General features: G+C 54.0%; 10 protein-coding genes across 10 annotated transcripts; 3 read left to right on the top strand and 7 right to left on the bottom strand.

The window, feature by feature from the left end:
* Positions 1–2,271: 2,271 nt before the first annotated feature.
* DL89DRAFT_264241 (trypsin-like serine protease) lies at positions 2,272–3,321 on the bottom strand. The gene has a single exon (XM_040886167.1). It carries the CDS (start codon positions 3,295–3,297, stop codon positions 2,362–2,364), a length of 936 nt encoding a protein of 311 aa, XP_040747542.1. The 5' UTR covers positions 3,298–3,321; the 3' UTR covers positions 2,272–2,361.
* Positions 3,322–3,763: 442 nt separating this feature from the next.
* On the bottom strand, positions 3,764–6,134 carry DL89DRAFT_289916 (uncharacterized protein; the record flags this gene model as incomplete). Its single annotated transcript, XM_040890018.1, has 2 exons — positions 3,764–5,545; positions 5,601–6,134. The coding sequence occupies 2 exons, from the start codon at positions 6,132–6,134 to the stop codon at positions 3,764–3,766; spliced, it is 2,316 nt and encodes a 771-aa protein (XP_040747541.1).
* Positions 6,135–6,187: 53 nt separating this feature from the next.
* On the bottom strand, positions 6,188–7,010 carry DL89DRAFT_13931 (adaptor-related protein complex 3 sigma 1 subunit). Its single transcript, XM_040883412.1, has one exon. It carries the CDS (start codon positions 6,791–6,793, stop codon positions 6,290–6,292), a length of 504 nt encoding a protein of 167 aa, XP_040747540.1. The 5' UTR covers positions 6,794–7,010; the 3' UTR covers positions 6,188–6,289.
* A 1-nt stretch (position 7,011) lies between these two features.
* DL89DRAFT_14047 (uncharacterized protein) lies at positions 7,012–8,565 on the top strand. Its single transcript, XM_040883431.1, has 2 exons — positions 7,012–7,471; positions 7,630–8,565. The coding sequence occupies exons 1-2, from the start codon at positions 7,109–7,111 to the stop codon at positions 8,449–8,451; spliced, it is 1,185 nt and encodes a 394-aa protein (XP_040747539.1). The 5' UTR covers positions 7,012–7,108; the 3' UTR covers positions 8,452–8,565.
* On the bottom strand, positions 8,566–9,195 carry DL89DRAFT_14048 (uncharacterized protein). Its single transcript, XM_040883432.1, has one exon. It carries the CDS (start codon positions 9,102–9,104, stop codon positions 8,679–8,681), a length of 426 nt encoding a protein of 141 aa, XP_040747538.1. The 5' UTR covers positions 9,105–9,195; the 3' UTR covers positions 8,566–8,678.
* A 2,601-nt stretch (positions 9,196–11,796) lies between these two features.
* On the bottom strand, positions 11,797–12,768 carry DL89DRAFT_13924 (uncharacterized protein). The gene has a single exon (XM_040883410.1). It carries the CDS (start codon positions 12,578–12,580, stop codon positions 12,074–12,076), a length of 507 nt encoding a protein of 168 aa, XP_040747537.1. The 5' UTR covers positions 12,581–12,768; the 3' UTR covers positions 11,797–12,073.
* A 185-nt stretch (positions 12,769–12,953) lies between these two features.
* Positions 12,954–13,425, bottom strand: DL89DRAFT_289913 (zf-U1-domain-containing protein; the record flags this gene model as incomplete). The annotated part of the gene is made up of 3 exons (XM_040890017.1): positions 12,954–13,047; positions 13,088–13,168; positions 13,202–13,425. 3 exons carry the CDS (start codon positions 13,423–13,425, stop codon positions 12,954–12,956), a joined length of 399 nt encoding a protein of 132 aa, XP_040747536.1.
* A 263-nt stretch (positions 13,426–13,688) lies between these two features.
* DL89DRAFT_319891 (phosphatidylinositol transfer protein) lies at positions 13,689–15,024 on the bottom strand (the record flags this gene model as incomplete). The annotated part of the gene is made up of 5 exons (XM_040891163.1): positions 13,689–14,042; positions 14,077–14,186; positions 14,577–14,668; positions 14,824–14,910; positions 14,939–15,024. 5 exons carry the CDS (start codon positions 15,022–15,024, stop codon positions 13,689–13,691), a joined length of 729 nt encoding a protein of 242 aa, XP_040747535.1.
* Positions 15,025–15,720: 696 nt separating this feature from the next.
* DL89DRAFT_280758 (uncharacterized protein) lies at positions 15,721–18,657 on the top strand (the record flags this gene model as incomplete). Its single annotated transcript, XM_040889610.1, has 6 exons — positions 15,721–15,980; positions 16,049–16,672; positions 16,717–17,182; positions 17,205–17,900; positions 18,039–18,295; positions 18,363–18,657. Exons 1-6 carry the CDS (start codon positions 15,811–15,813, stop codon positions 18,655–18,657), a joined length of 2,508 nt encoding a protein of 835 aa, XP_040747534.1. The 5' UTR covers positions 15,721–15,810.
* Positions 18,658–19,503: 846 nt separating this feature from the next.
* DL89DRAFT_13897 (uncharacterized protein) lies at positions 19,504–20,116 on the top strand. The gene has a single exon (XM_040883407.1). It carries the CDS (start codon positions 19,555–19,557, stop codon positions 20,041–20,043), a length of 489 nt encoding a protein of 162 aa, XP_040747533.1. The 5' UTR covers positions 19,504–19,554; the 3' UTR covers positions 20,044–20,116.
* Positions 20,117–26,608: the final 6,492 nt, after the last annotated feature.

Raw genomic sequence — 26,608 nt, 5'->3', positions numbered from 1 at the left:
AGATAAACAGCAAACCAGATCAGGTACGTAGGACCTAGACATCCGGACATTCTTTTTTTGAGCTTCGAAAAAGGAGCTAAAACATGTGCCACCGATCTCTAGAATTCACTCGGTGTTTCTGTGCACCAAAGATGCAAGTTATATTGAACAAATATGAGTGTATTACCTATTCCCTCCTTTCGGATTATCGTCAGGGCGGGCGAGTTGCTTTATATAGAATATCCTGCGGACATTCACAGTGCACCATTCAGTCATCGCCGAATTCGTTACGCTCCTTGTACCTGGCCGAACATTACATGATTGCCGGTCTCCAGAATTTACTACTGTGCTACATTACCGAATGCCCCTGGATAATTTGACATGGTCAATGCTGGCAATAGGTGCAGGACAGTTGATGGCTCTCAATCGCAAAACTGCATTACGTGCTGATTGAATATTTGACTTTGGATGGTACGGAACCCAGCTCTCGAAAGTTGACATGGTATAAACATAATGCAGCTAACCTTTTATCTCTTGTTCACGCTGCCCCTCGTACGCTTCTGTTTTACACCATGGCTGTTCGTTGCGCTAAAAGTCACACGAAAGAGCTGAAGGAAAGGGAAAGCTTGAAAATAGATCAGACGACATCGAGTGGTACAGGTGATCCGTATATGCGACCTTTGGCAATATCGGACATTTCGATTTTTCATGCACAGAGCAGGGAACAGGGGGTATAGGAGGTCTGTGCTACAAGCATAGCGTGCTCATCGGTCGGCACACTACACCGCATGAATTCAGGTGGAGTTGAATAACAGGTGATAGTAAGGGCTTGCGGAACTTGCACCACCAATGAAGCCCTTTCCTTCTCAGCCCTTTGCGCCGTAGCTAGACCACATTCACCTTCGGTCTGCCAGCGGAGTGAACAGAGGTTTCGATATCAGGCACCTGAATAGTTGCAACCGATGCAGAGACTTTCTAGGCAGCTACTTTGCCGAGTAGCTGGCAGAGAAGCTATTCGCATAGCCAGGCTCGGACTATCCAAATAATGAAATATCGCAACTGGTGTATCGGGGTTAGGTCGGAGTGTTAAGCACCGCTGTCCGAGATCATCCGATAGGCTGTTGCATTGCCTTCTATATCTTTTTTTAGTTTTTAGAACTGGATAAACGTCACTGGTCATGGCCCTCGATATATTGTTTGACAGTAGGTTCTTGCTGCTTAATAACTCGCTGGATAATAGGTTTGTTTAAATGCACGAAGCCATGCTTAAGGTCAGTGCCCTGAAACGGCAAGCATGAATAGCCATGGTGGATAACCCTTCGTCAGCAGATTTTGTGTCATTTTCTATTAGCAACCATGCCAGCTAGAATGTTCGCCACCGTCCTATTCAGTTATCCATCATCCACTACTTGCCGTGGCGTGGTGTAGCTGCGTCATATGTTAGTGAATATAGCGGCCATTGCATAGTTTGTTTCATTTAAAAATAGACCAGCTGCTACACATCTCCTGATTCTTTTTCACACCTTGCCGGTATACCGCTCTGGGTGTGGCTCGTGATAAAAATCATTCGGTGTGGCCTGTCCGAGTATGCCCATTCCTGGACATTCGCTGTTCCTCATCTCGAAGTACATGAAAATGGCCAGGCACTAATGTCCAGCTCTGTTGTACACAAGTATGAATATGCTGATACGGCCACCAACAACACGGCCGATACCAATGCCTTGGGGCTAGTATATAGCAATAGGTTCTATGATTCTGTCGCAGACAAGGGATGGTTAGCAAGGAGAGGCCATTATCAAACTCAATTGGCACCGCCTAAATGCGTCGGCTGCACCAGAATAATACCTCAGCGCTATACATAGCAAGGGTGTGGCTATATGTCCAGCATGCGAGAATAAATGTAGTGTTTCCAGAGCTGTGTTTTCCTTGTTGTATTAAAGTAAAAGACGTAATGGATTCGAAAAATAATAGCGAAAGTGAAGTGTGGCAAAAAGGAAGATGGGATCGATAGCTGTGAGGCAATTAACACAATATGAGGACCTAATCCAAATGAGAATAGGAAAACAAAGTAAGCATAGCACAGCAATCAGTACTTTGTCTCTTCACATCTCTTTTGTTACATCGAGCAAAAAAGCTTTAAATTAAAATAAAAAAGGATATTCAAATTATAGAAGCTAGCACTTGCTTTTGGCAATAATATTGTTTGTAATTCTGTATTTGCTTCAAAATGAATGCTAACACCAAATATGCAAGTACAAGTGAGGTACTATTTTGATAATAGTTTAGTTCATAGCGAATTTATTGCATCAGCTAGTTGCTAATAATCTACTATCATTTTTCATAATAAGAGGTAATTGCTATAAATACTACCACTGGGTATAACTAAAAACAAATAAAGAATAGGCAGTAACTAGTTGATGTGGGTGTAGGGGAAGAAGAGCTAGATGATGGGGGAGGCTTAAGCACACCATTTCCATAAGGTCCAGTTATATATGCTACTCCTGCAACTTTCTGAATCCATAAGAGGTAATAAAAGGTATGAGTATAGAAGCTATAGTCACCTGGGGTTGCACACTGGTTAGGTGGAAGGCTCATATACTGATTATAACTAACAATACCTGCACCATATGGTATGCCATTTATATTAATAGTAGTACTACCACCACTATCACCATAGCAAGTACCTACTCCTGGACTATATATATACTCAATACATATCTGCTCACCATTATTATCTGTAAAGTCAGAGTTTGCAGCCTGGCAATCATCAATTATACCTGTATAAACAGTTCCATGCTGCAGATATGATGGTGTGTCCTCTGAATTAGCATCCTCAACACCCCAGCCATAGACATCAATTGCCTGGTGTGGATCAATAGTACCATCATAGATAGTAAGTGCCTCAGCATACCCTGGAGTTAATGTAATTGCCCATGCAAGTTTAAGTACTCCTATATCATTCTCAATAGACCAAAGGTTAAATAGAGGGTGCACAAATGTTTGGCTAACATTCACATGCTTCTGTTTATATTCATTAACTGAGTTATAGCCAATAGTCATTTGACTTGGTGGAGTTATAATACCTGTTTCTGGATTATGGATGCAATGGGCAGCTACTAGAATTGTGGTGTTATCTAATATTGCACCAGTACATTGACTATAAGATGCTGAATTAGTTTGCCAACCATATAGAATAACAGCCCATGGTGCTGTTCCTTGTGGGGTATTAGTACCATTAGTAACACGACTACCTCCCTCTGGGGCAAAGGAAGGTTGAGCCAGTACTGAGCCAAAGAAGATTGGAAGAGTAATCTTCATATATACCAACACTTTTAAAGGAACTAGATAATTGTAAACTAGGGTTAAAATGAAAAGAGTGAGGCTTTATATATAACAAAAGCCTTTCTGCTTAAACATATTTGGCAGCTATCAAAATGGTTATAATATCAAGTGATAACTAAAGCCATTAATACTGAGTATGCCAGTTGAATAATTGGAAATTGATTTACAAATGTAATTGATGAATGGCAAACATAGAAACACTGGCTTCGTGTCAATACTATACAGAGATATTAGATAGCCAGTGTAGTTCAATGAGATTCAATTAATGCAATAAATATGGGCATGTACAGAAATTTGTCCAATGCCATTCAGCTAGTAACATACATTGAAAGATTCAACAGTGTGGTTATTTTAATGATGCCAATGTGGGTAAACAATCTTTGCCTCAACTAGTGGCCAACCACAGTCTATCATAAATATGTATTGGCAACATGGCAAGGTCCTAAATGCCAAATTCTGCTTGACGACTATGAAGGCAGTCAATACTACAGCATCTCCAGTCGAACTGCTCAAACGGAACAAGGCCATGCAGAGATTTGCCACAATGCGTGCATGAGTCAGTAGACCGCGTACTACTTGTTGGCACAGATTGCTGCTGCTGCTGCTGCTGCCGGCGCTCAAACGCCTTAAAGCGAAGCTCACGGTCAATAGCACGCTGTGTGGTTGGCGACACGGGACGAACTGGCACAGCAGACTGCTTCGGTGGCTGCTTCTTTCCTGATTTTTCCCAAGTCTTGTTTGCCGATGCGTACGCCATGCTGAGCATGCGGGTCCTAAGCTCGCTTTCAGACATGCTGTGGATGTTGTCCCGCCATGTGCGCTCCTCCTGCTTGCGCTTTTCGGCCAATTCCAGCGCGTCGTCCATGGCCTTCTGGTCGAGCTGCTCGGCGGCCAGCGCGCGTTCTTTCTTTTCTTTCTTTTCTTTTTCGCGGGTTTTCCGGCGCTCGCGCTCCTTGCGGCGCTTCTCCTTTGCCTTTTCGTCGTTCTCCTTCATTTTCTCGCGCGTCAGGGGCTCGGGGACACGCGCCTTGTACCAGGCGACGCCGTCAATGTCGCTTTCGTGCTCGGAACGGTATACACGGAAAGTGTCGCGGGTGCGTTTGTCCTTGGAGACCTCGTAGGCGGTCTTGCCGCCAGCAAAGAGCGGCGGGCGGCCATTGGTGACAGTTGGGTCTTCGCCGTTGTCAATCAGGAAAGGAATCAGGCCGCAGCGGCCGAGAGATGCGGCCAGGTGCAGCAGTGTAGGGGTTTTGTGTGCCTCGAGTTTGTCGGTGGACTCGAGGTAGCGTAGATCCATGGCCGGGTCGCCGAGCGCGTCCAGGAGCTGCGCCTGGTGCTCGGCCAGGTATGCGACCAGAGTGTCGTCTGACTGGGACTCGTCAAACATCATGTTGGCGAAGTGGTAGAGGAACGCCATCAAGTCAGGCCGCGGCTCGGGGTCGAGCGTATGGTCGCTTTCGGAGCCGCTGACTTCGGGGGCAGCCTGGTTCGCATCGTCAGCCGGGTCCTGGCGGGGGGCAAGCCGAGCCATATCGACAGTCTTGACCTTGACAGCAATTAGCTCGGTGTATGCACGCTCGAGCTCAGCCAGCGACGGGCGCGCCATGGGAACGGGCAACGAGCGCACGCGCGGGTCATCCCATGAGAGGGCCGAGCCGAAGAAACCCTTGCGGTTGCCGCGGGCGACGCGTACAAAAACGCGCGAGCAGGCACCGAGCAGCAGACTCCACTGGCCCATCAATGCATGGATGTCCTCCAGCAGCATGCGCTCGTTGTAGCGACGGATCTGGGCACCGGCGCTTTTCGCTGGGCGCCCCATGGCGTTGTCCTGGCGTGACTGCGAGCCACCCTGCTTGCGACGGGTGGTGTAGCGCTGGAATGTCTTGTGCTCGATCACCGTGCCAGTGCGGTTGTCGAAGATCGCACCAGCAAAGTATCCGCCGTTGACGCTCAGCACTGCCCACAGGCTGGTATGGCTGAGGTCTGGCACAGGCACAACGGTGGGCTTCGATGCCCCGCTTTTCTGTGACAACGCCAGTTTCTCCATCTTCAGTTCCAGCATTGTCTTTTTGGGCGGCGGGAGGTGCTGCATTGCCATCAGGTCGTGCAGGGCCTGGTCGCGGTCGATATGGACGTTGTGCTGGGTCTTTGGCACCAGAATTCGCCGGTGCACGCCGTAGACTGTCGCAATGCCTTCAGGAGCCTGCGTCTCTGTCTCTTTGCCCTTTGCCGGTCGCGTCAGCTGCAGCTGATGAGAACCAGAGATATGGCGAATTCACCTCCACCAGCACATGCTCATCGCTGCTGCTCGCCGCTGGCCGCGCAACAGCCGGCTGCTTGGTCTTTGTGCTGCTTTTCGGCTCATCGCCAACAGCGCTGATGTCCGACTCGCTCCAGATCGACTCGTCCTCGCTGCTGCTCTCGCTCGATCCAGGCGTGTCTGCATCGGCAAACATATCCTTGGCGACGGGCTGCCAGGGGTGGTCCTCTTCGCTTGCGTGTGCGTGGGTTTGCCGCCACTCAAGCTTGCGTGCCATGTTTGCGCGGTGCCAGTCGGTCTTGAAATGTGCGCGCTGCTCAAGCGCGTCTGCAAAGGCTACGCCGCCGCAGGTATGGCAGGTAGCAGAGGCTATGCGCGCAGACAGGTCCTTCATGCTGGCGTCCTGAGCGTGGTCGACCTGCGGTGTCGAGTAGTGCGTGGAAGCTGTCTGTTGCGGCTTCTCGGCCTTGCTCACTGCATTCAGCTTGTCTGACAGAAACAGCCCGTCCAAGACCGCTGGCGGCAGGTGGAAGACTGTGAAGGTCGATTTCATCAGGCGGAATTAGTCTGCAATAAAGGAGAAAAAAGCGTGTATGTGTTGATAAAAAAAAAGAAACAAGAAGAGATCGTGGTTTTAAGGGAAGTGGGGGAGGACAGGCTGGCTGATTCGAACCGCAGCAGCAAGGAAGGAAGGAAAAAAATCTGTTTCTAAACGAATCCGCGCCGCAGCGCCCCAATACCGACGCGGGACGGTTCGGGCAGGGGCTTTTTTTGCCTGCGGCCCTCATTAACTGCCTTTGAAATCTCCGCCAGGTTCGTCTCGACGACCATGCCGGCAGAAACAACCTCGGACAAAATATAGTGCACGTCGTCAAAGTGGAAGATCAGGTCGAGCTCACACACATTCTCAAATACACGGTCCAGCGCCTCGACAAAGACCTGGATCAGATCGAGAATGCCCAGCTCGCTCTCGGAGCTATCGACTATGAAGACAAAGTACAGGGTTGCGTAGTGCCGGTACACGATGCGCGAGCTCGAGCCGACCAGCTGCTGCGAGCCGTGTAGGAAATTGCAGAGCGTGTCAGAGCGCTTCGATACCAGGCTGTGGATTTCGCGCAACAGCTGCTGCTGTGTCGCCGTGTCCAGCTGCTTGTATGTCTTTATCAACCGCGGCTTGCCCAGCTGGTTGAATATAAGGACCGACTCGATCATTGGAGAAAAGAAGGGAGGAAGGAAAGGACGCGAGGGAGGAGAGGACAATGCGAGGTTTGAGACTGAGTCGAGCAAAGGAAAATAGCCTGCAGTGGTCTGCGCGGAGCTGCTATGGGCAGGGCAGGTGCCGAAAATACGACTTGGTTGCGAGGCGCGCGTCAAGCGGTAGGGAGGCGCGTTTTCACGCCTCGCACAAGGAAAAAAAGTAGCAAGGCTTGCTCTACGGGGTTTTCGCAATTCGACGATATTTTTCTTCTCCCTTTCACTTCCCCAATTCACCACGGCCCGAATTAGCGTTATTCCTTAGACTTGAAAATGACAACTAATGGCACAGAGGCGCTGCTCGACGACGAGCTAAGCGGACTGCTTTCGAGCAGCGGAGCGCACGAGCTCGGCACACAGGACCTGCACAACGACCTGGAGGGTCTGTCGGAGGTGGGACGGGCGATTTCGCCGCGGGAGGCGAGGATGGCGTTCCCGACCAACATAAGCATGACGCCGGCAGGAGTGGCGCGGCGGCGAGCGCGGCCGGCATCGGCAGAGCCCGCAAGCACAGGGACGCGGCGCGGGCATCCCTCGGACGGGTCGCTGACGCACATGTCTGACAGCGTGTGGCAGCTGCAGGGCCACCGGCTGAGCGTGCCGGAGGGGAGTGGGCGGCAGGAAATGCTGACGATGGTAGAGTATAGTGCGCGGGTCGAGGAACATGAAGAGTGGGCTGGTCATTATTTATTGTAAACAATCGTCCCCCCACTGCCTGGGCGATTAGGAGAACAAAGCGACGTGGACTTTGCAGTTAATGGTTGTACTGCCTCCTTTTTTCTTCTTTGCCGTAGGATTTTTCCTCACACTCGACGACGCAGCGGCCAGCGATTCCGTCGGCAGCACAGGCTGAAAGCCAGGGATGGGCGCAAAACGAAGCGGCGACAGAGTCGGGCGAGCGGCTGCCGACGTTCAGCTCACCGCATGGCGAGCAGCCAAGCACATTGCATTACGAGCAGGGCGGGCAGAGGAAGAAGAAGAAAAAGAAGGTGCGGCGGGAGCGCAACCATAGGACGATCCTGGACCGGATCGAGAATGGGTTTACCGAGCAGGAGCTGCAGGAGGCGAGCCAGGACACGTCGACAGACTCGGAGGAGAGGTTCAACATGCATGGAATTATGACGGCGTTCACGAGCGCGCGGCTGTCGGATGCCAGCCTGAGCCCATTGACTGAGGACCAGTCGATTGTCGAGCAGCGGCGCAACGAACTGCAGCAGCGGATTGAGTCGCTGGACAATGATATTGACAATGATATTGACAATGATGACTGGCAGCGGCAGCAGCAGCACCAACAGGTGTCATACAGCCAGCTGCGACAGCGGTTTCTTAATGGTCCGCAGTCATCATCGGTTCAGTCGCCAGTGGTAGCACAGGATATTCCCACAGGCAGTCCCTACCCGATGTATGCAGGGCTAGAGATTGAGTATCCGGCGCGGCGGCTGGGCAAGCGGTACTTTTCGACGCAGACATATGACCACCCGAACATTGAGAGCCCGTACTCGTCGTCGGCGGAGTCGTCGATGGGACCGGCTGACCGGGCGATTGAGGAGTACTGGCAGGCGCAGCAAGCAGCCGAGATGCAGGACAAGCTATCGCACCACAATCCTGGGCACTGATACCGAGTCTGACGACAGCCGGCGCATAGGCGACTATGCGATAGCATCGGCGGGAGACCAGCGGACGGAGGATATTTCGCAGCCTCTGGAAACAGCAGATCTTGGCGAGATATCGGCGGAACTCGATAATGGCAGTGCGGCTGAGAACACGTCGTTCAAACCGATCATGGACGCGGACGATCTGTTCGGCGACACATACGACCTGAGCAACCCGCGGCTCTCGGAGATCATGCGGGATCATGCGGAGATGTTCTCAGACCTGCAGCTGTCAGACGACGACCTGCCGCCGGACTCGCTGTTTGCATCGAGCGCATCAGTGCTGGCAGCAGTGGGCAGGCGGCAGGTGCAGCGCAGCATCTCGGTGTGGGACGGGCGGGATGCAACGCCGGAGGCCATGCGGCAGCAGGATGCAGCGATGGTGGGTGGGCAGACAGTGATAGAGCGGCTGGAAAAATCCAACAGCCTGGGAATGGCTTCGCTGAGCAGCTGACGCCAGCGGACTGCTGCCGCCAGAGGAGTTTTCGCCGCCAACATTGCCTACCGACAGGCAGAGAGCACAGCCGACGAAACTGGTCAATCGCGCGGAGGCAGCACATGCGCCTACGACGCCGCGCACGTTCCTGACACGCGACACGGAGCATTCGCCGACGCATAGGGTGCTGCGACACGTGACACCGTACGATTCCGACGCCGATGCGCGCAGCCGGCCGAGCACACAGGCGCCGTCGCGCAATGCACAGGCGGCGGCAGAGTTTGCATCGGCAGCAGAGTCGGCGCACGGGCTGGGGTCGCTGCTGCAGGACTCGGCACCGAGCATTGCTGGCGGGTCGCCGCACAAGCCGATTTCGCGGGTCCTGCAGACGCCGCGGTTCACCCCGATCCGAACGGTGTGGAATTCGCCGCAGTCGTCCCACGGCCCGTATGTGCCGTTCCAGGAGCCCACGGTGGACGTGGATCTGCTGCCGCGGTACCCGGAGGTGGACCTGGAGCGCCGCAGCATCTCGGATGGCTCGCAAACCGACAGTCTGGACGATCTGACCGAGTCGGATCTGGTGCCGACCATCAAGTACTTGTCGTCGCGCGCGTCCGGCGAGACGTCGCAGACAAGTCTGCCGGCAGCTGCGCGTGGACCTGTCGGGGTCGCGGCATGGGGCATCGGTGCATAAGCGTGGTCAAGTGCTAGGCCAACAGCAGTACGCAGGCGGCGACAAGCCGACGCTGGACGACGTCTATGCGCTGCTGAAGCAGGCGATGACCAAGATCGACTCGCAGCAGAGCGGCAGCCACGCCAAAAGTGAGCTCTCGCTGGAGGCCATAGCGCAGCTGATCCGCCAGCACTCGGCGCCAGCTAATCTGGCCATGGCTCGCCCGGCGCAGTTTCCGCAGATGAAACAGACGCCAGACGTGCCAGTTCCTGCCCAGCCCACCGGCTCAATGTACGAGCCAGACCAGTCATATCCAGAGACCCGCCAACGGCGCCCACGCCGCGTCATGCTCGGCGGCAGTTTGGTGGTGGCCCGTCGGAGAGTCTCGGCGAGAGCAGCACCCGAGAGCGTGCCTCGCCCCACCACGGGCGGTCTTCGACGAGCCGCGGCAGTGCACGGTGGGACCTGTCAACGGCAAGGCCAAGGTGCGCGACTACCTGCGCAAGTATGTCAGCGAGCAGCAGCCGAGTGCGCTGGGGTTGACGGAGGAGGAGCCGCTGGCCAGAAGCAACCGCGCGAGCGACCCACTGGCCAGTGTCCTGACACCGGAGCGCCAGCCCGAGTTCACCACGCTAGTAGCCAGCTCGCCGAGCCGCACAAGCACGCCGCGCCCGCGTCGCACCGACAAGGACTCGTCAGGGGCAGACAAGATCGGGCCGGAGCTGCTGCGCTTGCAGCAGGAGCTGCTGAGCAAGTTCGATCCAGTACCGCAGCGAAGTCGACCAGCTGCGGTCCGAGGTCCGCCAGCAGCGGAAGCCGCGGCCGTCGGTGCAATGGCGTAACGATACGCCGTCGCATCGTCCAGGCGACTGCTCCGCCCAGGACCGACCGGGCCGTGCAGACGCCACCGCGTAAGCCTACGGTCCAGGACGATGACTCCCTGTCTGACGCATCGACCACAATCCCGGATATGACTCGGCACGCTGCCCATGCGCGCGCCCCTGAGCCCGCTGAAGCGCCCAGCCGCACCGCCGGCCTTCGATCCGTGGGCTGCCCACGACGTGCGAGGCGAATCGCGCGACACTGGACAAGCTGCGGCGCGGCTCCGACGACTTCACGTCGGCCATGTACAGCAAGACAATGGTGCGCCAGCTGGCCGACACGCTGGCCGAGCTGCAGCGCGTGCATGCGCGCGACTTCCACCACGCGGGAGCCGCCGAATGCCCTGTGTGCCGCTCACTAGCTGCACAGGACCACGACCCGTATTTGTTCGGCCGCCGCGCTGTCGCCTACAAGTCGCTGACCACCGGCCAGCTGCAGCGCCTGCTGAACGCCTACGTCGCTGCCATGGAGGATGCCTTCACGTGCCAGGACGCCGATCTCAAGGGCATCAAGCAGGACGCCGAGTCCTATTCTGCTTATACACCTGCTCGTCGCCGCCACCGTCGCCCCAAGCCAAAGGAGAGCGAGGCGTCGGCTGTTATAGAGCTGCTGCGCGAGGAGCTGACTGCACTGGGTCGCCGGATACGACCGTCTAGCTGCCGAGTTCCATGCGCTGGACCCACGCTGCCAGGCCGACCAGCGCCAGCGCCGCCGCATGGCTCGCGAGCTGAAGGACCTGGTCGATATGCTGGACGTCAAAAGCGAGCAAATCTCCGTGTTGGCCGGCCTGCACCCCGAGGCCGCCAGCGCTCCGTCCCGCACGCCATTGGAGAAGCCCGCAGTGGATCCGCCCAAGACTGGCCGTGCGGGCATAATGTCGTCCAGTGAGCGTGCCTACCAGTCGGCGCGTGCGTTGCAGAAGGCGCTCGAGGACCTCTACTAGTGCTGGTGGAAGATCTGTGCAGAAGCAAGCCCGCACGTGATGTGCAGTCCTATCAGCGCTTGATCCGCCTAACAAAAATTCTCTCCGTTTTAAATGCATGGCAAACTTGCTTCCAGAGCCTGTTTTCCCTCAGCACCCTTTTTCTGCTTCGTTGAAATCGATTTTTTTTTCGCATACTCTTTTCTGCTCTTTCCCAGTGTTCCAAATCGCACAGGAAATTAGATCTCTTACCAAACCCCCTGCCCTGCAACCTCTGCGTCTCTTTTTGTTCAAGTGAGCTGCTTTATCGGGTTTTTCCTTTCCTCGTACTAGCTAGGCTCGCTCTTCCAAAAGATACGCAACTAGCACAAACAGACAGCAAAGTTGGCGAAATCTCTGCTCATTTTCCTCTACTCTTCGTCGACTATCTACCCCAAGCCAAGCAAATCGCGCAACAAGTCTTAGACTTTAACCACCCCGACCACCTTTTTATTCACCAGGTTCTTTTATTCATTTTTCGCCATGCTCTTGTTCAACATCGGCAGCGACAGCGGCAGCAGCACCATCATGGACGGCACGATTGATGATAGTAAGCCGAATAGTATCTATGGCGACAGCGCCCTCGACAGCAGCTTGATCGCTCTGCAGGACCTGTCGCCCAGCACTGTCCCGGTCAACGACGACGACGACGCCTCGGCTCTCGAAGACCTGGAAGGACGACATCTACGTGCTCGAAGACGCGACCGCCGTCGCCCACGACCTCTTCCCGGCCGAGTGCTGCGTCGAGCGCGCCTCGAGCAGCCGCCGTGAGAAGTACTACTTCACGATGGGAAAGAAATTCGGGTGGTGTTTTTGACGCGGCCTCGGCTGCCTTCGCCGAGCCCGGCGGCAGTGACAGTGCCGTCCGGCTCCCTGCCGTGCGACGCGGCAGCAGCGCCAGCAGCTCGAGTAGCCTTGGCGAGCTGTCGCGCCGCACCGCCGGCTTGCAGCGCCGCAGCCGTCCGCCCACTGTCGCTGCTGCCAAGTACCGCCATGAGCTGGCGATCAAGGCGGCAAACGACCTGCAGCGCGAACTGTTCCCGGTGGGCGTGCCGTCGCAGGGGGTGCTGAAGAGCGGCGTTGATGCCGACGTGCAGTTCCGGGCCATTGGGTGCGAGCGCCCGTGGCACGGCTTCATCATTGACGATGTCTTGTACGTGTATGTGTCCGAGTTTTACGGCGACGAGCATAGTTTCCGCAACGCTGTCATGGCGCTGATGGAGCTGGCTGAGGACGTGCTCATGTGCGCCTCTGTGATCGTCGCCCTGCCCAAGGCCCTGACGCCCCTGTCCAACAACGGCATCTCGCGCCAGGACACCCTGGCCGCTGCCAGCCTGGTGCGCGCCTTCCTGTACTCGGGCTTCGAGATGGTCTCGCCGCTGCTCTACCAGCCCAGCCCGTCATATGTCCTTGTCGGCTATGACGCCATGTAAAGGCTCCCACTCTTCTGCTTTAGGTGTGGAACAGTCTTCCTTTTTTTACTCAAAATTTGTTTTTCATTTCAAACAAAACCTTTAATTATCCCATGTCTGTGGTGCTGCGCTGAGAGCCGGCCCTGGCGGCGGCGGCGGCGGCGGCGGTCCGCGCGAGTGCGGAGCGCTGTCGTACCTTGACCTTGACTCGTCCGCGACCGCCCGGTGCATACGACCGCCCGCCATACGGACTGCGATCCGGGCCCCTGCTGCTGCCCCGGAACTCCCTGCTGCGACTATCCCTGCCGCGGAACTCTCTTGTGCGCTCGCCCGCACCCCGCCTACTGTACCTTTGCCCGTCGTGGTACGGCGCGGGCGCCCGGAGGGCCGGGAACTGTCCGCCGTACGCAGCTGTGATGCTGTCAATGACCTCTTGTGTCTTGTTGGGCTCCAACTCGCGGTAATACGCCGCTACCTGGTTGATGTGCTTCCAGCCCGTGTTGTGCGCCTTGCGCACGGATGGCGAGTCGTGCGTCAGGAAGATGTCACAGTAGTCGCAATAGTATTTGGGCATTCGTCAATGTGTGTATGAAAGAGGTTTGGAGGAATACGGACCTGGGCAATGTGGTGTCAGTGTTTTTTTTTTCCAGTTTCAATCTTTAGAGGGACTGCAGGGTTTGACATGATTTTGCGAGGCTGTCACGTGCTGTGTGTCACCTCACTGCGATATTGGTAGCAGCAGACATGAGGAGATGCCATGGACCTTTGGCCAAGGTGGAAGCGGTAATTTTTATGGTGTTGTAAGGCTACGGGGGAGTGGGTGGTAAGAGAGCCTGTCTATTCCATGGCCGTGGCAGCCGTCGCCTCCTGCTTGCGCTTCTCAAGCAGCTCCTGCGCTGTCTTGTCCTCCATGGCGCGCAGCTCCTCGATCGTCATGCCATGCCAGTCGTCGGTCTCACAGAACAGCTGCCGGTGGAACTGCGCCATCATCGCGCGCATGGTCTTGTGGATGAACGCCTCGACGGCAGTCTGCAGGCCGAACCACTTGAACTCGGCCGTGACCAGCTTGTAGCACGTCATCACGGGCTCGCACGTCTGCCGCCAGTCGGCTGCCGTCAGCGGCCCGCGCCCAGTCTTCTTGGACTTGAATAGCTTCGGGTCCTCCTCCTTCTTGTACGCCGACGAGTTGATCTCGTGGTCGTTGGCTACGTCGACTAAAATCAACCTTGCGGTACACCAGCTCGCTCTGCGTCAGGCTCAGGGCGTTCTCGGTGTCGCCGCGGTCGGGCAGGTGCATCGACTCTGTCACCAGCTGGAAGTTTTTGCCCATCCACTCTGACTACATCTTATGACCAAATTAGGTATATTTGAGTGGCTGTTTCCATGACAGTTCATGCTGCCCCTTCCCCGTGTCTTCATTCCCGCATACTGTTCCAACTTACCGTCAGGACTATTCACAGTGCATGCCGATGTCGCGTGTGAAATAAGGTTCCCCAAGCAGAATACCAACCAACCGTCCCATTCGGAAGCGCCCGTTCGCAGCCGGCAGATAGGGGATCGAGAGAAACAAGGTAAAAAATTTCGCAGTCATTGTTTAGTACGCTTGTGCATGAGGCTCTTTTTGTTTGTGTCGTGCGTCTGTGCATCCGCATCCTGCCTGCATTGCAGCGCCCTGGTGCACAGAAGCCAATAGAACATGCTCGGTTCCGAAAGTATAACCCTTACCTGTCTTGCAATGCGGATATCCGTTCCACGCCTCCTCGCGCAGTTTCAGGGATCCCTTAGGCGCAACGGCACGAATGATAGCGGGGACACGGCTATTGGGAAACGAAGACAGCAAAAAAAAAACAAGAATTGGTTGAGAACTGGTGTGCTCCAGAGTTTATGCCACCCCTAGACATAGACAATGGTCAATGGTCTCCCCCTTCCGCTCCACGCAATGCAATCCTATCCCGCACCAGGACGCACTTACCTCTCCAGGTGGTAGATTTTCAGCGTGTACTGGCCTTTGCCGAGCTTCGGGTCGTCGTAAGGCCGGTTCTCCAGCACCTCCGACACCCTCGCCACCGCCGGTCTCATTCATGGACATCTTCGCCACCGAATACAGCTGCGCGATTTTGTACTCCTCGACCGTGCAGTTGTTCGTGACCCGGTACTCCTTGACAACAACCATTGTAACTGAGATGACCGAATGCGCAGAAGGAACAGAAAAAAGGAACCCTAAATTAAAAAGGAGAGTGGAAAAAGAAAAAAAAAAACCTCTGCTGTTGGAAATTTGTGGGGGAACAGCAAAAAAACAAACGACTCGGGCTATAGTGTATAACACAGCCTTGGCAAAAGTAGACAAACAAAAACTAAACTTTGAGACTAGGAGGAAAAGGAGTGTGTCGTCGGGTGAGCCTGTAGAAGGTACTTTGGCAGCGGATGGCCCATCGCCGGGCGGTTCAATGACCACAAACGGTATGAGACCAGCGCCTGCCTGATGATTACATCCGCTGATCCCCAAGCGCTAGCATCATCTCACGTGACATGCCGTCATTGTGTCGCTGGGGCTGCTGGAGCTGCTGGCTGCGGCGAATGGGGACGGGTGCGCGCATGTACCACCACGAAGACTTGGCGTAACGCCTCAGCAAATTGTTCTCAGCACCCTTTGTGCCCAGGAGCGCCAGCGAATTCGACAATATCGAGAACCGTGCCTGCGCGCCAAAAAGACGAAAAAGTCCCTTGTCAAAGGACATTTTATTTGCATGCAAATAGCGACCCAACAAGCCTGCTCGTCACAGAAGACTTGCAGACTTTTCGTGCGATCACAAGCAGCAGCCATATATAAGCTTTGTCCCTCCCGAAAGCAGCAGTGGACGAGGACGATCGCTTCGCGTCTGGCTTTGTTTTTTCTTTGCTTTCCCTCGACTTTTGCTCCACTATTTTTCTGTGCTATTAATATCTGTTTATCTGAGCCATGGCAGACGATACCAGCAACTCGGATAACTCGGGCAACACGGTGTCGACTTTCGTTTCGTCGCTGGTCCTCAATATTATCATCGGCGTGGCGGTGACGGCGGCGTTTTGCATTCTGCGGCCGCATTTCAAGCGCGTCTACGCGCCGCGCACATATGCCGTCGAGAAAGAGTAAGTAGCGTGCCGCAGCTCCCTTTCGCCGGTGCCATCCTTTAATACCGCCTTCTGTGTATGCTCAGTCGTTGCACAAGCACTGGCGTCCTCCAGCGCAATTGCACCAAACACTGCGCGACTATTGCTTGGTGCTCTCAGGACGCTATGCGGCGAATCGAAAGGAGGCAGGATTTGTCGCACCTGGGCTTTGCATTACCTTGCCTCCCCAACTCTGCAGCCAAAAAAGCACACAATTTGTTCTCCCCACCAACTCCTCTTCTCAGTGCCAGGCAGCAGCATGGATCGGCGGCAAAACTTGTTTACGGCTACTTTTGGATGCAATGGCCTCACTGCTCGCAATACACCTGGCTGCAGCTCCTGCCCTTTATTAATAGCCGCTCCTCGATTTATCTTTGCATAGGAAGCGCTCCCCAGCAATCGGCGTCAGGACCACTTGCATGGATCTCCGCCGCTCTCAGCGTCAGCGACGACAAGGTCATTGAGCGGGTGGGGCTTGACTCGTACATGTTCCTGCGCAGCATCCGCGCCATGTTCTTCATGTTCAGCGTCCTCAGTTTCCTGTCGGTGGTGACGATTCTGCCCGTCAACATCACTGCCGGCGGCACTGCCACTGGCCTGGCGGTGCTGTCAATCGGTAACGTGCCCCCCAGAGCTCAAAGCTGTGGGTTCCACATCGTGTTCTTTGGAGTGTTTGTTATCTGGGTGATGTGGAGCATCTTTGGCGAGCTCAAAGGTATACACCCGTCCTGCGCGCCTGGTGGCTGATGCGGCCTGAGCACACGTCGACGGTCGGCGCCTCTACCATCCTGGTTTCAACACTGCCCGAAACGATGCTTGAAAGCGACGCCCGTATTAAGCAGACATTCAACATGTTCCCCGGCGGTGTTCGCCAGGTCTTTGTGAACCGCAACGTTGAGACTCTTTCCAAGGCCGTCGAGAAGCGCGACAAGTACGCCAACAAGCTCGAGGGGCTGCTGACAAAATATGCGGTGCAGTGCGAGAAGGCTCAAAAGCTGGTTGAGAAGAAGGGTGGCGAGTACAAGGAGCCCAAGCGCCCGATGATGCGCGAGAGCAGCGTTCCCTTCAAAGGCCCCAAAATCGACGCAATCAACTTCTACTCGACCCAGATTGCTGAGCTGAACCTGACTATCGCTGATCTGCAAAAGGACGCCTCCCAGTTCAAAAAACAGTCATCATGCGTTTGTGCTGTTCAACAAGCAGATCGCCGCCCACATGGCCGCGCAGTCGGTGCTGGACTACAAGCCGTTCTCCATGGACAATGTATCATTTGATGTCAACCCCGACGACATCATCTGGAGCAACCTCAACATGAACCCGTACGACCGTCAGATGCGTGCATACATGTCGTTTGGCATCACAATTGGTCTGACTATTACCTGGATGATCCTAACCGCGTTTGTGACGTCCTTGGTATCCATGGATAACCTGCGCAAGTACGAGCCCTTTAAGAACATCCCAGACAGCAAATGGCTCAGTCTGTTCCAAGGCTTCGTGCCCTCAATTGTCATTGCGGTCTTGATGTCTCTGCTGCCTCGCATCCTTCGCCTGCTGCTCAAGCTCGAGGGCACCAGGACCATGAGTGAGATCAACCTGCGTCTGCTCCACCGGTTCTACTTCTTCCAGGTGTGGAACGTGTATTTTGTCACCATCTTCGCCAACGGTATTCTGGCGGTTGTAGAAAAGGTCGCTGGCGATCCTGCCATCTATTGTCAAGGAGATCTGCGGACGGAGGTTCCCAAGACCGCAACGGCCATTGTCACATATGTGCTTTTGCTAGCGTTCTCTGGTGCTGCCAAGGAGCTGCTGCAGGGTGTGAGCCTAGCGCTGCGCTATGTGCTGCCCATGATCCTGGCAAAGACTCCGCGCTCGATCAGCGATGCTGAGAAAGCCGTCCGAGTTTGACTGGGGAACCAACATCCCTACGCACACGCTTATCTTCCTGATGGGCTTCTCGTACTGCTTCATTGCGCCAATCGTCAACTGCTTCGTTGCTGGTCTACTTTGGCCTCTATTTCGTCGTCTATCCGCTACCAGTTCCTGTATGTGTACAACGACGCCAACTGGATCACCGGCGGACTCTCGTTCCCCAAGTTCATCAAGCAGCTTTTGGTTGGCGTGTACATTTCCGAGGTCTACATGGTGCTGATGATGGTAGCCAAGCTCAAAGACGGCGGTGCAGAGGCAATTGTGCGCATCGTGTTTGCTGCCCTGATTTTGGCCGGCACCATTGTTGCACACATGTACATCAACAATGCCTACATGCCCATCCTCACCTACCTGCCCATTCCGCCGTGCTGCCGAGGTCGAAGAGAACCCCAAGCTGGCCCTGGAGTTCCCTGATGTCTATGCCGATGCCAGTGCCTCGCTCAATACTCTCGATTCGAAGAAGCCCGCTACTGCCGAGAGCCGCCGCCGCCGCCACCTGTACGCGATTTTTGGTACGCTGATTCCGATCTCGCTCATTGACTACATTATCCGCAAGGTCCCCAGTCTGATACCATCGCCCATTACGGATGCTCTGTCGCCGTCGCCCCACCGGGTCTCTGATGAGGAGATCAGTACTGAGCACAAGCCCCCTGTGGAGAAGCCAGCCACTGCTTCTGGTTCTGACAAGGCCTGGATCGATCAAGAACGCCCCATTCACGATGCCTGAGCCGCATCCACTATACTAGTACCGTGGACGAGAAGCGTGCCAGCGAAAGCAGCAATATCTTCAGCATCGACTCTGGCGCAGCACCAGTCGCCCCGGCTACTCTCCCCATCGAGGAGAACCAGCCCGAGATCTACCATAGCGCAATTTCCTGACCACTCGGCCACCGGTCTGCGCCAGCGCCGTCCGGCCAGTAACTTTGCGTCGGCCAACAGGCAACCACCGCAAGAGCGTCATGGCCGACAATCGTCTTCAGGCCGACGCTGACGAGAATATGCTTACCGAGGCCTTCTCCAACCCGTCACTGCTGGCCAAGTCGACGTGTATCCTGTGGGTGCCCATGGACAACAACCGCCGGTGCCAGGATATGTACGACGAGGTGCTGCGTGATGGCAACGGAACCATCCAGATCGTCACCGAAGGCACTTGGATCACGGAGAAGTGCCATGTCAAGGCCGATGTCGAGTTTGGGATGGAGGAGCTGGCCGCCATTGACGAGGAGCCCGTCAACAACAGTCACGGGCTGTCGGCACCTGCTGCCGCCACCACCACGATGCCCATGCCTATGCCCATGGCCAGCAACCAGCAGTAGTAATCGTAATCACCACATAATGTGTCTAATTCAGTTTCTCTACCAGTCAGTCGTCAATATTTCCCTAGTCAATTTCCCATCCCTCCACGCAATGGGTGTATAGCTTACATGTGGTGGCACCACTGAAGGGCGGTCATAAAAAAATTCGCGCTGGATCACCGGCCACTGAGCACAGAGAATAGCTGAAAAGGGCAGGTGCCCGAGCTCCGCCCTAACCAGTGGGTATGCCAATTCACTATCTTGACATTGTCGGTATGGCACTTTGGTGCCTATAAATTGGAGCATCTATAGCCTGGAAGGCTGACCGAATGAGCACTTTTCCATACACTCTGCAGGCCATTCCACTTCATCTGCTTCTCACCATGACTAAATTATACACCATTGCCAAGAGTTCCTGGGGCCATGCCTCCAACATCTACTGCGGAACATGCAAAGCCGATCAACTGCAGAAAAACGATCTCAAACTTGCCTATACCATCGAGTACAAGAGCGATGCTGTAGTGCTCGACACCGTCACAAGTAACTGCGCCAACGGTGACGACATGACTGCCGTGATCAACAGCGACGGAACTCCCACCGCCGAAATCTTCACCAAGGAGGGTGGCGAGTACAAAGCCAAGCGCCGGTTCGCCAGCATGGCGTGGAAGTTCATTGGTGACGGCGGCATCAAGTATAAATGGCACGTCTTTCAACAAGGCAAGGCAGTGGGAATTCCGCGACACACGCACCCACATCGTCGCTATATTCACAAACAACGGCCCATTCAGCGATATCCAGGGCGAGCTCAATGTCCTTGAGGACATCAGTGAGTCTACTCTGCGTCTCATGCTGCTGACATGGTGCCTGGTCAGAAAAACCCTTGACGACGAGCGCGTGCTGGGTGATTCGAGCCATATCTCTAAGCGCTACATTAGCGAACATGACTGGTATGTGGACAGGGTTCTATTGCGCACTGAACCGGGCGGGTGCCAGGCATGAAAACTATCGTAGAGATTCTGCTATTGGTACCACCATACCTCCACATCCAATTGCATCTGCTTGAGGTGCACTCTAAATATATTTGACACATTACACACTACACTAAAACCAACCTTTTCTTGGTGTTGGTCTAGGCTTTAAACAGTATACCACTTCATATACCATGGTATATATGCTGCTGTTGACTACCTGCAGTGATGACTGTTGCCATTCCTGCTATTCACATCCCTGACAGGACACCATTTCAACAACCACCTTTTGCCTGGTTGCTAACGCATGCGCAAGCTTATCTGCTGACGATGATAGCACGCTTTTGTACGAATGCATCCTCAAGAAAATGTTTGTTAAAATTGAAAGTGACCAGCAAAGTCTAAATAATTTGTGGTAGTGAAACTTGGAGGGTAAGAAAGACAAATAAGACTCCAATGATGTAATAAAGCCAACACAAACTACCAAGCCAATTCCAATTACGTGGCACAAACAAATGTTTAATATGTCATTACAAAACAGCTTGAGCTGCTACAGACGGTATATCCTACCGATTACCTGATGGCATTTCCTGTGGATGGCCGGTTATGCCTAAGCCTATTTTCATAAACATATCAGCGGGACTTGCGGGTATCACTTTCATTCATATCGACCAGACAAGCCCTCGCCTGACAATAGTACACAGTGGGTTTCTTCAGATAGCCTATGCGTATTATTATGTGTGCTCAGTAAGCAAAGGAATAGTATGCACTTTAGCCGTTGTCCGAAGAATAGAGCGCATACCTGGTTGGCATGCCAATCAGGTAGCAATTTTCCTTAATAGTACAATACTCCGCCACTTCCTAGTGTTTCTAGCAGACCACATTTTGTTGAGAGGCTGGGTTTTGTGCACACACCTCCTGCTATATTCCTGTTTGACCCAATGCTCCCAACGGTTGACCCGGCGGACGCTCTAGTGCAACGATCAGGATATCATTTCAAACAATGTCCAATTGGCAAACCACTTCACTAAGGACTCGGGGCACAATTGAATGTCCAAAAAAAACACTACGGCTCAAGGCACCTGTTTCCAGCACCCGCAGTCATTCGTGTCGCAAGCCTGTACAGGGCACAGCCTCAATACGAAATCCAGCAGCTGAAAATGGGTCAGCCTCTAAGGATGCTGCTGATGCTTTGACATGAATTCAGAATGCGCGCCGCAAAACTGGTGCTAGTGCCACTGCTCCGCAAATGGGCTATGTGGTTGGCGTTTCCAACAGCCTCCTTTGTTCTACAATACTAAATGACGTTGCTTTGAGCATCATCTGCCGTGTTTTACAGATCCAATATGGAGATATCCTTATTTCCATATGAAAGGTACTAGCACATAGTTTTGCTATGTGTAGGGGTATCTAGGACGGCAGCACTGGACAAAGAAAATGCTAGGCTCATTGTAGGTGAGGTGCTATGTTTTTCATACTATTGTGTGCAGCAGCCATTATCCACGGTCAGTCGCAAATGGAGAAGCAGCCTCCCAACCTTCACATCTGTTGAGATTTTCACTGGGTGACACGTCCACCGCATGCGGAGTTGAGTAACCTGGTGCATGATTTCACGCGAGTAGATCGTACAATATTTATATTCTGCATTACACAGTATACGCCAAATGCTTTTTACTATTGGTGCGTTTCTACAAACACCTAAATATGGCAAGTTGTCGTTTGGGACTGGGACACAAGGTGGTGGACTCTCACAAGCACAAGCCCCAGACCCCCTGTGGTACAGTGCCAGTGGAGACATTTGCACAGTGATGATCGATATTTCACACAAGAGAGAATAGATGACTTGTTTGTACCTGCAATTCACTGGGACTAGCCGATCTCCAAGAAAGCTGCTATTTTTACTTCTACTGGGCAAACTGCAGCTGCAACAGGCCCGTGTTCCACATATTTTCGCAGTGTTTTTGGGGAGGCCCACCAACCACTGCGCATCTCGCAGACCCTGTTGCTGAGAACACTCTTGTCACGGCCATTTTTCGGCTGACAAACTCAGTTATTGCTGACCCGCATTGGAGCACCAAGAATTAAACCGCCTTGGTGCTAAGCTGCTAGGTCTTGATATTGGACACACATAGTCTGCATTTTCATCATCAGTTAACCATGTATGTACCGCTCCGAGTTCCCTTGCGACTGTTTGCGTAAAACATGTATAATGATTCAGGATCATGGTGAAAGAGCGTTTGTTTGCATCTTAAGATCCAGGGTCTGTTTATGGCGAGAGCAGGTGGAGGCACTGCACCGAGGCCATGGTGTAACAACCCTGGGCTGAGTCCAATGAATGGGCGTGTATTAAACAATTAACCCCCTTTCTTACTCTATTGGTTGTGGCGTCCACCCTTTACCAGACCTTCAGCTCGGGCCTGCGCACTAGGATCGAAGTCAGAACCATATAAGGATATTTGCATCGTCTTATGGGGGCCGAGTGGAGCCCTATCTGCAAAGTGCCCTCCAAACACTGACACAGGGAAAGCCGGAAGGAAGAGAGGTTTCACACGTATTTTGGACCAGCTCAACACCGCATGAAATGTGACTGTTGCCCTGGCAATTGCGGCCAATATTCTGCCAACAATTGGGAGCATTTTGAAATTTGTATGGGCAAATCCAACACAGCTACAGCTACCAACGGTGGGTGGAGTTCCCTAGTGTTATCCCGGATAGTTCAAGACGGACTCTCCCTGGCAGATAAATAGCGAGATATTCTCTCAAATGCTTCAAAGCCTCATTACGGAATCGAGCCTGCCACCCTTGCCGTATTCCCTATTCCTTCGCTCCCTTATATCATATGAAATCTTTCAATCCTGTTTATCTCCTTGCTGCCTCGGCAGCATTCACAACCGCACTTGCCTCTCCTCTGAAGAGAGACAACGTTGTTGGTTATTGCCCTGTTCAAGATGCCCCCTGTGAGGAAAACCAGCAAGGCTGCAATGGCGCGTATATCGCTCTGTGCAGATTTGGCAAGTGGAACCTGCAGCAGTGCAACCCAGGCACCTTCTGCTACGATGCCAGAGACAACATCCACTGTGACCTCCCGAAGGGCCGCCCCACCGACGGATGTGATGTTACGCCTCCTACATCAACACCCACAACCCAGTCCTCCTCTACGCCAGCAGCACCGACTACATCTGACGTAACTTCTGCTACCTCTGATACAACTGTGTCTTCCACGAGTTCAGTTCCTAGTACCTCAGAATCGACCACTACTAGCGACGAGGAAACGACGTCTGAGGTTACATCAGAAACCACAAGTGAAACCTCTGACAGCTCTTCGACCGACAGCTCCTCAACCGATAGCTCCTCGACTGACAGCTCCTCGACCGATAGCTCTTCGACTGACGAGTCATCGACTGATAGCTCCTCGACTGACAGCTCTTCGACTGACAGCTCCTCGACTGACAGCTCTTCGACCGACAGCTCCTCGACTGACAGCTCCTCAACCGATAGCTCTTCGACCGACAGCTCTTCGACTGACGAGTCATCGACTGACAGCTCCTCGACTGATAGCTCTTCGACTGACAGCTCCTCGACTGACAGCTCCTCGACCGACAGCTCCTCAACCGACAGCTCTTCGACTGATAGTTCCTCGACTGACGAATCATCGACTGACAGCTCCTCGACTGATAGTTCCTCGACTGACAGCTCTTCGACCGACAGCTCCTCGACTGACAGCTCCTCGACTGACAGCTCTTCGACCGACAGCTCTTCGACTGACGAGTCATCGACCGACAGCTCTTCGACCGATAGCTCTTCGACTGACGAGTCATCGACTGACAGCTCTTCGACCGACAGCTCTTCGACTGACAGCTCCTCGACCGACAGCTCTTCGACTGACGAGTCATCGACCGACAGCTCTTCGACTGACGAGTCATCGACTGACAGCTCCTCAACCGATAGCTCTTCGACTGACAGCTCTTCGACCGACAGCTCTTCGACTGACGAGTCATCGACTGATAGCTCCTCGACTGACGAATCATCGACTGACAGCTCTTCGACTGATAGCTCCTCGACTGACGAGTCATCGACCGACAGCTCTTCGACTGACGAGTCATCGACTGACAGCTCCTCAACCGATAGCTCTTCGACTGACAGCTCTTCGACCGACAGCTCTTCGACTGACGAGTCATCGACTGATAGCTCCTCGACTGACGAATCATCGACTGACAGCTCTTCGACTGATAGCTCCTCGACTGACGAGTCATCGACCGACAGCTCTTCGACTGACGAGTCATCGACTGACAGCTCCTCAACCGATAGCTCTTCGACTGACAGCTCTTCGACTGACGAGTCATCGACTGACAGCTCTTCGACTGATAGCTCCTCGACTGACAGCTCCTCAACCGATAGCTCTTCGACTGACAGCTCTTCGACTGACGAGTCATCGACTGACAGCTCTTCGACTGATAGCTCCTCGACTGATAGCTCCTCAACCGATAGCTCTTCGACTGATAGCTCTTCGACTGACAGCTCCTCGACTGACAGCTCCTCAACCGATAGCTCTTCGACTGATAGCTCCTCGACTGACGAGTCATCGACCGACAGCTCTTCGACTGACGAGTCATCGACTGACAGCTCCTCGACTGACATCTCCTCGGCTACTGACGCTTCCTCTGTGGAGTCTTCGGCTACTGACGCTTCGTCGGATGAGTCTTCGGCTACCGATGCTTCCTCTGAGGAGTCTTCGGCTACTGACGCTTCGTCGGATGAGTCTTCGGCTACTGACGCTTCGTCGGATGAGTCTTCGGCTACCGATGCTTCGTCGGATGAGTCTTCGGCTACCGATGCTTCGTCTGAGGAGTCTTCGGCTACCGATGCTTCGTCTGAGGAGTCTTCGGCTACCGATGCTTCGTCGGATGAGTCTTCGGCTACTGACGCTTCCTCTGAGGAGTCTTCGGCTACCGATGCTTCGTCTGAGGAGTCTTCGGCTACCGATGCTTCGTCGGATGAGTCTTCGGCTACTGATGCTTCGTCGGATGAGTCTTCGGCTACCGATGCTTCGTCTGAGGAGTCTTCGGCTACTGACGCTTCGTCGGATGAGTCCTCGGCTACTGACGCTTCTTCGGAGGAGTCTTCGGCTACTGACGCTTCGTCGGATGAGTCTTCGGCTACTGACGCTTCGTCGGATGAGTCTTCGGCTACTGATGCTTCGTCTGAGGAGTCTTCGGCTACTGATGCTTCGTCGGATGAGTCTTCGGCTACCGATGCTTCGTCTGAGGAGTCTTCGGCTACCGATGCTTCGTCTGAGGAGTCTTCGGCTACCGATGCTTCGTCTGAGGAGTCTTCGGCTACTGACGCTTCGTCGGATGAGTCTTCGGCTACTGACGCTTCGTCGGATGAGTCTTCGGCTACTGACGCTTCGTCTGAGGAGTCTTCGGCTACTGATGCTTCGTCGGATGAGTCTTCGGCTACCGATGCTTCGTCTGAGGAGTCTTCGGCTACCGATGCTTCGTCTGAGGAGTCTTCGGCTACTGACGCTTCTTCGGAGGAGTCTTCGGCTACTGACGCTTCGTCGGATGAGTCTTCGGCTACTGACGCTTCCTCTGAGGAGTCTTCGGCTACTGACGCTTCCTCTGAGGAGTCTTCGGCTACCGATGCTTCGTCTGAGGAGTCTTCGGCTACCGATGCTTCGTCGGATGAGTCTTCGGCTACCGATGCTTCGTCGGATGAGTCTTCGGCTACCGATGCTTCGTCTGAGGAGTCTTCGGCTACTGACGCTTCGTCGGATGAGTCTTCGGCTACCGATGCTTCGTCGGATGAGTCTTCGGCTACCGATGCTTCGTCGGATGAGTCTTCGGCTACCGATGCTTCGTCTGAGGAGTCTTCGGCTACCGATGCTTCGTCTGAGGAGTCTTCGGCTACCGATGCTTCGTCGGATGAGTCTTCGGCTACTGATGCTTCGTCGGATGAGTCTTCGGCTACTGACGCTTCGTCTGAGGAGTCTTCGGCTACCGATGCTTCGTCGGATGAGTCTTCGGCTACCGATGCTTCGTCGGATGAGTCTTCGGCTACTGACGCTTCGTCGGATGAGTCTTCTGCTACTGACGCTTCGTCGGATGAGTCTTCGGCTACTGACGCTTCGTCGGATGAGTCTTCGGCTACTGATGCTTCCTCTGAGGAGTCTTCGGCTACCGATGCTTCGTCTGAGGAGTCTTCGGCTACCGATGCTTCGTCTGAGGAGTCTTCGGCTACCGATGCTTCGTCTGAGGAGTCTTCGGCTACTGACGCTTCGTCGGATGAGTCTTCGGCTACTGACGCTTCGTCGGATGAGTCTTCGGCTACTGATGCTTCGTCGGATGAGTCTTCGGCTACTGACGCTTCCTCTGTGGAGTCTTCGGCTACCGATGCTTCGTCGGATGAGTCTTCG

Source organism: Linderina pennispora (genome assembly GCF_002104995.1).
Source record: "Linderina pennispora strain ATCC 12442 chromosome Unknown DL89scaffold_1, whole genome shotgun sequence".
NCBI classification, from domain to species: domain Eukaryota; kingdom Fungi; phylum Kickxellomycota; class Kickxellomycetes; order Kickxellales; family Kickxellaceae; genus Linderina; species Linderina pennispora.
This window is presented reverse-complemented; position numbering and strand designations above follow the sequence as displayed.